We start from the raw sequence: 8789 nt of genomic DNA on the forward strand, positions 1-8789 counted from the left end.
AAAAAAAAAAAGGAAGCTGATTTAGATTAACAAGCTTGATCCAACAAGTATAAAATTCTGTGCTGAACAAGTAGAATATATTTATAAAATTCAATTATTAGGTCAAAAAAAGTAGGTCTCAGTAAATTTTGAATAATAGTAGTGCAGTAACAGCAATAACAGCAGCAGCAAACACATATAGGGCTTCCTAAGTGCCAGACACTATTCTAAGCATTTACATATATTCGCTCATTTTTTTCACACAAGCCTATGAAGTAGGTAACTATTACTATCCCATTTTACAGATGAAGAAAATAAGGCCCAGATATGATAATGCCCAAATTACACTGTTAAGTTAGTGTAGGAATTTAAACTTAGACGTTTTGATTTTAAAGTCTGTTGTTTATCATATACTACATAGGCATAAGCATCACACAGTCCATGATATCTGACCAAAGGCTTCATAATAAAAAGGTAAAACAAATATCTCTATATATGTGGAAATTAACAATAACAAACCAAAAAAACTTCAAAGTAACTCCTGGGACAAAGAATAAATTACAATAAAATTTCAAATCTTTTCAAGGTGAATGATAATAAAAACAGTGTCTAAGAGATAAATGTTGTCTATAAATTCAAACGGTAAAGATGCAAAATGAAAAATGAAGGTTTCTACATTCAAACCCCAACCCTCCTGCCAGAAATGACATTTTAAATTTGATGTCATGAAATCACAATGTACATGTTAATTATATTTAGTTTTCAATTTCACTAAATATCTTGAACATTTTTCAAATTATCACCTACAAATTCATCTTCTTTCTTTTAAAAAAGCTGCATCATATTCCAACGTATACCCTACGGGTGTCCAATCTTTTGGCTTCCCTAGGCCACAATGGAAGAAGAATTGTCATGAGCCACACATAAAATATACTAACACTAACTGATGAGCTATAAAAAATAGGCAAATACATTAAAAATCACAAAAAAATCCCCTCATAATGTTTTAAGAAAGTTTATGAATTTGAGTTAAACACATTCAGAGCCTTCCTGGGTCACATGCAGCCCATGGCAGGTTGGGCAAACTTGCTATATATCATGATTAATTTAAATTGAATACCATTGATGACAAAGGTAAATGGCTACCAGGCTTTTGTTTGTATTGATACAAATAATGTTGCAATGTCTCTATAAACTTTTGAAAAGCAACAGGTTTTCAAAAGAATTAATGGAATTGGGCTGTCAATCTTCCTCAACTAATTTTCACTATTTACCCATTCATTGTACCTGCATATTGCAGTCAAACTTCAGTTAAAATGTTAACTTTTTAAAAGTAAGACTGGGAAGTAGTTGTGAATTATTTTCTAGTATTGATCAAACTCTACTGTGAAGATACTTTTGTGCCCAAAGTGGTCAGTTTAAGTCCTCTAATTTTAGTAAAGATGACTTAACCGAAGTGTTTTCAATTTAGGTTGCCTTAATCTATTATATTATACTTGAAACCTGAGTTATATTTATTCTTCTGACCAAATCTGGGATGTAAAAATATATTATATATTATCAATTTTACAGAAGTTAAATAAAAATGAAAACAGTGTCAGGTAGAAAGTATTTTATATAAATTAGCTAATTTAGTTTTATCATTTATGTTTTACACAACTTCCTCCATGTGTTTTGAAAATAGTCATTGTGGCTATGTTACAAAAATTCCCAAACTATTTCCCTTAATGCTCATTTGCTTGAAAGACGATGGACTTTTGCTTACTTCTCAGCCATTAGGTCAAACTTAAATAAAAAGAAACAGTGCTTTCTTTTTTTATGCTTAATTTTTCCTAGTTTTCCATGAAAGTTAGAAATTCCTGGTCCATACTTTCCCAATTTTGTACCTCTACATTTCTTTTGGAATTTACTAAAACTGCAATTTTAACTGATTTTAAGTAGAATATGGGCTCCATGAGGAAGAAATATTGTTCTTTTCATCACCATAGCCCTAGGACTCTCAATCTGTGTTTGGCATATTAACATACCTTCGACAGATATTTGTTTAATAAATAAATATTTTTATCCTTAGCAGTGAAACTGATGATCAAAGGGTACATTCAGTTTAAATATGTGACATGCTACCATTAAGAAAAATGTACATTCCCCTCTAGAATCAAACTAAGTTTTTTTTTTTTTTTTTTTTTTTTTTGAGACGGAGTTTCACTCATGTTACCCAGGCTGGAGTGCAATGGCGCGATCTCGGCTCACCGCAACCTCCGCCTCCTGGGTTCAGGCAATTCTCCTGCCTCAGCCTCCCGAGTAGCTGGGATTACAGGCACGCGCCACCATGCCCAGCTAATTTTTTGTATTTTTAGTAGAGACGGGGTTTCACCATGTTGACCAGGATGGTCTCGATCTCTTGACCTCGTGATCCACCCGCCTCGGCCTCCCAAAGTGCTGGGATTACAGGCGTGAGCCACCGCGCCCGGCCCCGTTTTTTTTTTTTTTTAAACAAAACATTTGTCTGAAATACTGTTAATTCTGTTCTCACACTTAATAGTTTAGATCAGTCTGGAATATGTAAATGAATACAGAATAAATTTCCCTCAGAATGTGTCAGCACTGCTACACTTTTAGCTTTCATGTTGCTGCTAAGGATGTCTGTATTCCCGAATCTTGAATCTTTCTATATGCAGTATTTTTCTTCATTCTGGAGGCATTTTGCTACTTTCTCATGACCCTGGATGTTTTGATATTTTAAAAAGAATGTGCCTTGGCATAGGTTTCTTTTCACTCATGTTTCTTAATGCCTATTACACACTTTTAATCTGGAATTCTGTGGCTTTTGATTCTAAATAATGTTCTTATTGTGTTTCTTTCCATCACATTCTTATCTTCCTTTCTGATACTCCTACTAGGTGAGACATTGTACAACCTAGATTGGTGTTCTAAGTTTCTTTCTTTTTCTCTCATATGAACCTCTTTTTCACTTTGACAGATTTTTCTAAGAAATTTCTTCAGCTTTACTGAAACATTATCAAGATAATCTCTACTTAGCTGGGAACCTATACATTTGCCTGCAGTTTTTTCTAAGACTATTCAATGTCTTTAGGTACCAATCCACCAATCTCAAGCTGGAGCATGTTGGGAGGAAGCAGAAGGTAGCGGTGTTAGAAATATGCCTTGTTATTAGCATTTTGGAAGCCCAGGAGGAGAATCCCTATTCAGTACTTACATTTTACTTGATTTTCCAGATTTCAGTACAGTGCCTCCTCATCTGCCCTGATATGTTTGATATCCCTGAATTTGGAGTTTCTCTGGTTCAAATTTCACCTCGAAATAAACCTCCTGTCTTCTGCTTGGGTAAGGCATCAAACTGCCTCTTACTAACTTTCGAACAAGATTCCCCGCTTCTCTTCTGTAACACGTATCTCTAATTCTGGAGCCTTCCTGGTGGTTCTACAGCCTTATGTGGCTTGCTTATCCCTAGCAACTGCTCTTCAGCTCAGTGAAAAATTCTATCCAGTTTTCATCTCTCAAAATGTGCTGACATCACTTGCCCAGCTGTAGTCTCCTTGTTTCATTAGCCTGTATGGATTTTATCTGCTGTATTTCCATATTCTCATTTCAGTGGAATTTCAGAAGAAACAGAAAAAGGTTCAGAAAAAAAGTTGTCATATATATTTAATTATAACCCTTCTTTCTTTCTTTACACAGAAATAAAACATGAATAATATCGGACAAAGCAACCTATTGGCAGAAAGGGAAAGAAACCACAAAACGGCTGATAATAGATCTTTCTCTGAAATAACGTTTGTTAAGAGGAAGACAGGAAGAACATGAATACTAGTAAAGAGCTCAAAGGTAAACAGGGGATAACAGGAGAAAGACATATTAAACCAATTCTGTTCCTGTTACTTTTCATTTCTTAAAAGTAATTATGTTACCAAAAACAAAACTTATGGCTAACCTTTGCTACGTAACTCAAATCTAAGTTGTAAGTACCTAAGCCAGGTAGCTGATGAATTTCAAACATGTAGCTGATAAACCATGGCAATGAAAACTGAAGTCTTTGTAAGCAAACTTACTTGTATGGAGTCTCTCAGATCTCTGGAATGACTTCTTCCCCAAGCCTAACAAAGGATTTTCCACTTTAACTGACGAAGAAAAGCTGGAGTTTGAGTTTTGAGGGCTGCTTGACGGTCCATCAGATTGCTTTCCTTCCCATATTGCTAGGAGAAAAAAATATGTAAAGACTGGTAGCACTGAGATTATAGACAGAATCAATCAGTCATTCAACATTCACTAAATGAAGTTATGTATGAGGCAATGTGACCCTCCCTAATGTGTTTTGAGTTTGAGAATTAAAGTCAAAGAGTAAAATAATACCCTGTTTTTCCTCCCAGTATACTATTTGCTTATGGTGGTAAATTTCCTTTCTCATAAAAATGCAGTTCTGTAAGATTCAGAATGAGTCTGGCAAGCCCATAGAATCAGCTTATGGTATCAAACGGAATTATGTAAAAGTCTGTAACTAGAAAGTCTAGAGTAGAAACAAAACAAGCAACCATGACAAAAGATCCAAAGGCCTTATAGACATGTCCAAAGGAAACTCAAAGTAGTATGTATTCTTAGGAAAACATGTTTTTACAGAAAACTGGCTAAGAATTTAGTTTGAGCCTCTTGGAAACATCAGATTTTAAGGTTGCTGATTAGAGGTTTTCAAATATTATTAGATTAGACCATCTTGAAAGCCAGTCATTGATTTCCTTCTTAGATGCAGTCCCAGTAGTAACATTTTTTTGTAAACAAGGTCTCACTCTGTTATTCAGGCTGTAGTGCAGTGGTGAGATCAGGGCTAATGACAGTCTTGACCCCTCAGGCTCAAGCAATCCTCCCACCTCAGCTTTACAAGTAGCTGGGGCTACAGGTGTGCACCACCACACCTGGCTAATTTTTTTTTTTTTTTTTTGAGGAAGGGGCCCCCTTTTTTTTCCCCGGCTGGTTTCAAACTCCTAGGCTCAGAGGCTTTTTTTTTTTTTTTTTTTTTTTTTTTTTTTTTGGAGATGGGCTCTCGCGCTGATACCAGGCTGGAGTGTAGTGGTACAATCTTGGCTCACTGCAACCTCTGAGGCATTTTTTAATAACTCCATGATTATTTTGCATACAACTTTTCCCATTTATCCTAGAAGGATTTATATTGATGTTTTGGCAGTACAAGGATTGTGTAAATAAATATAATCTAAAAATAAATGATATCATTAGCTGGGCATGGTGGCATGTGCCTGTAATCTCAGCTACTCAGGAGGCTGAGGCAGGGAATTGCTTGAACCTGGGAGGCGAAGGTTTCAGTGAGCAGAGATCGAGCTACTGCACTCCAGCCTGGGCAACAGAGAGAGACTCTGTCACAAAAAAAAAAAAAAAAGTCATAAATAAATTAGGAAAACCAACACAAAAATACTAGGAAAAATAAACTTCCACTGAAAAAAATGCCCAAACTGCCTACCAGGTTTGGCAGGTACAGAGTCACTGGCTGCTTTGACAGTCTTTAGAGAGAGATGCTGGTTGGAGGAGATGGATATGGTTGGCCTGCATTGCTGCTGCTGCTGCTGCTGCTTCTTCTGCTGTTGCTGCTTTAGTGCCTATAAAGATAAAACAGACTATAAGAAACAAAACAAATCAGTTTTTTAGTAATAATGTAAAGTAAATGACTTAATTTTTTATTTTAATGACAATTTTTAAATGGCAAGAAGTATGCTGATCATTCAATATCTTTGCAATCTATCAAAGCAAACAAAAACCTAAATTAAGCCAACTATTCCTTTTTGGCCTTTTGACTAAGATCAAGTGTAGTATCTATTCTTATCAGTTTAAATTAAGCCAACTAAACACAAACCCTGAATGATTCTTACAGTTTGGATAGTTTTTGTCAATATCACTCCTTTATGTAAATGTGAAAAATAGTCATTAGCATTTTTTAGGACTTAAAATATCACTAGGTAAGCCAAAAACTTCCCAGTCTTGTAGGCAGAGACTATATGCTTTCAATCATTTCTAGAAACGAAATTCTAAGCCTTGTAACAAAAAGAGCCCTATCGGCGTCAAACCTATGTAGAAACATAAATATTTTGTTTACACAGGCTTCAGAGGTACTATATTTTTACAAAAGTTTGTAAATAACTACATCAGTTATCTTGGGTGACAGCAATGAGATGTGTCCCAATTATCAAATCTCAGCAATTTACAGCAATGCAGTAAACAGAGGAGGAAGATTAGACAACACTGGTTCTAACAACGGTGTGGTTACTTTTGTCTACTTCAGAACATTCTGATTTCTATGAGGTTCTGAATTTATAGAATATACTCAATAATATTATTTAAATGAACAGGAAAAAAAAGAAATATCCAAATTTTAATCACAAAAATATTATGAAAGCAACTTTTTTTTTTTTTTGAGACGGAGTTTCGCTCTTGTTACCCAGGCTGGAGTGCAATGGTGCGATCTTGGCTCACCGCAACCTCTGCCTCCTGGGTTCACGCAATTCTCCTGCCTCAGCCTCCCGAGTAGCTGGGACTACAAGCGTGTGCCAACATGCCTAGCTAATTTTTGTATTTTTAGTAGAGACAGGGTTTTACCATGTTGACCAGGATGGTTTCAATCTCTTGACCTCGTGATCCACTCGCTTCCGCCTCCCAAAGTGCTGGGATTATAGGCGTGAGCCACCACGCCCAGCCAAAAGCAACTTTTAACTAAAGGTTTTTTAGCAAAGAGATAAAGAAACAAAGAAAGTAATTTCAGAAAAAATACTGAAGTTTGACTTTGCTAAGTTGCCAGTTTTAAGCTTTTAAGACCATCATGTAGAAAAGTATGGAATAACTGGCTACTTTTGGTTTCCTATTCTCTCTTCCCAATATAGTCTCCTCCTGCTTAACATTTCACATGTATCTCTGGCTATACTACAGGCACAGTGGCAACAACTGATCTCCTCACTCTAAGTTGCCAATGCAGAAAAGCAACTGAGAGAGCTCTGTGTCTGGCTTAGCCACATCTACATTTATAATAGGTGAGGCAGAGGCACAAAGTACATAAAATGGCAGTACTGACTGACCATTGATTATGGCTTATTCTCTCATTCTTTGCAATTAGATCAGAAGATGTTCATAGACTTCCTGGGGATGCAGCCACCAGTATTCATTCCTTGCTCCTCACAGGACTCATGGAATTTCAGGTCAATGTAAAATTTAGTAGAACCACTTGACTACATCTACTTCTGCTGTGATTGTGTAAATTCATTTATTTTTTATTATTTATTAATTTATTTTTTGAGACCAAGTCTTGCTCTGTCGCCCAGGCTGTAGTGCACTGGCATGATCTCAGCCCAGTGCAAACTTCACGTCCTGGGTTCAAGTGATTCTCTCATCTCATTCTCCCAAGTGGCTGGGACTACAACAAGCACGTGCCACCACACCCGGCTAATTTTTGTATTTTTAGTAGAGATAGGGTTTTACCATGTTGGCCAGGCTGGTCTCTGAATTCCTGACCTCAGGTGATCTGCCTGCCTCGGCCTCCCAAAATGCTAGGATTACAGGTGTGAGTCACTGCACCCAGCCAAGTTAAGGTAGTGTAATATTAGAAAATCTAGGCCAAGTGCAGTGGCTCACTCCTGTAATTCCAGCACTTTGGGAGGCTGAAGCGAGTTGGCCACTTGAGGTCAGGAGTTCAAGACCAGCCTGACCAATGTGGTGAAACCCCGTCTCTACTAAAAATACAAAAATTAGCCAGACATGGTGACAGGCGCCTGTAATCCCAGTTACTCAGGAGGCTGAGGCAGGAGAATCTCTTAAACCCTGGAGGTGGAGTTTGCAGTGAGCTGAGATCATACCACTGCACTCCAACCTGAGCAACAAGAGCGAAACTGTCTCAAAAAAAAAAAAGAAAAAGAAAAAAGAAAATCTAACTGTGTAATTCGGTATATTAATAGATTAAAAGAGAAAAATCTACATGATAATCTCAATAAATCCCAAAGAAAACAAATCTGAAAAATTCAACACCTATTCATGATTTAAATACATACAGGCCAGGCACGGTGGCTCACGCCTGTAATCTCAGCACTTTGGGAGGCCGAGGCAGGCGGATCATCTGAGGTCAGGAGTTCTAGACTAGCTTGGCCAACACGGTGAAACACTGTCTTAACACAAACAAACAAAAATACATACAAACAAAAGATTCTGAGCAAACTATGAACAAATTAGACACTTCAAAAATGTGACAAAAAGAATATCTAACAAAAACCTATAACATGCATTACAAAGAGGTGCATAAATTACTAAAACCAAATTGGGCTATTGCATGAAGTTTCCACTGACAAAGGCCCAATGTAAAAAACTTTCAAGAAATATCTGATGACTGCCAGAGGTGTGCATTTTTAATGTGAAAGATTATACTTGATAAATACAGACTAGCAATGCTTACCTGCTTTAGGGCCTTCTTGCTGTGCTTCTGTGATGAAGAAATGACTTTACCTGCTGGAATGGTGGGTGATGGGCAGCCTGACTGCGGGGAGGACGACGATACTAAGAAAAAAAAAGTGACAATAAAAGATTTTTGTTAACAGAGATGATATCAAGCACCATTCCTTCCCCAATCATATGCTGCTACCTGGAGTAAGAACTGTGACCAAACATTTTTGGGAACTATCTGTTTTTTGGAGTTTTACTGCAAACAGCCTGCTTTTTCAGTTTATTTGCTCTGAAAGCTCTGGTGAAGAATGATAGGATGGGGACGGGAATTTTTTTTTTTTTTTTTTTTTTTTTTTTTTTTTTTTTTT

General features: G+C 36.8%; 1 protein-coding gene and 1 pseudogene across 4 annotated transcripts in view; one reads left to right on the forward strand and one right to left on the reverse strand.

Moving 5' to 3' along the window:
* Positions 1 to 8789, reverse strand: part of ASXL2 (ASXL transcriptional regulator 2) — a 160243-nt gene that overhangs the window by 24001 nt on the left and 127453 nt on the right. For all 4 annotated transcript variants that reach the window (XM_017527312.2, XM_017527302.2, XM_017527333.1 and 1 more), the window contains 3 exons: positions 8435 to 8535; positions 5468 to 5603; positions 4050 to 4193 (listed from right to left, as the gene is read on the reverse strand). In XM_017527312.2, coding sequence (XP_017382801.1) covers positions 4050 to 4193; positions 5468 to 5603; positions 8435 to 8535 — 381 coding nt within the window. The remainder of the gene's footprint in view (positions 1 to 4049; positions 4194 to 5467; positions 5604 to 8434; positions 8536 to 8789) is intronic.
* On the forward strand, positions 5779 to 5905 carry LOC119471017 (annotated as a pseudogene).

Source organism: Cebus imitator, unplaced genomic scaffold, assembly GCF_001604975.1.
Source record: "Cebus imitator isolate Cc_AM_T3 unplaced genomic scaffold, Cebus_imitator-1.0 Scaffold1, whole genome shotgun sequence".
Taxonomy (NCBI): domain Eukaryota; kingdom Metazoa; phylum Chordata; class Mammalia; order Primates; family Cebidae; genus Cebus; species Cebus imitator.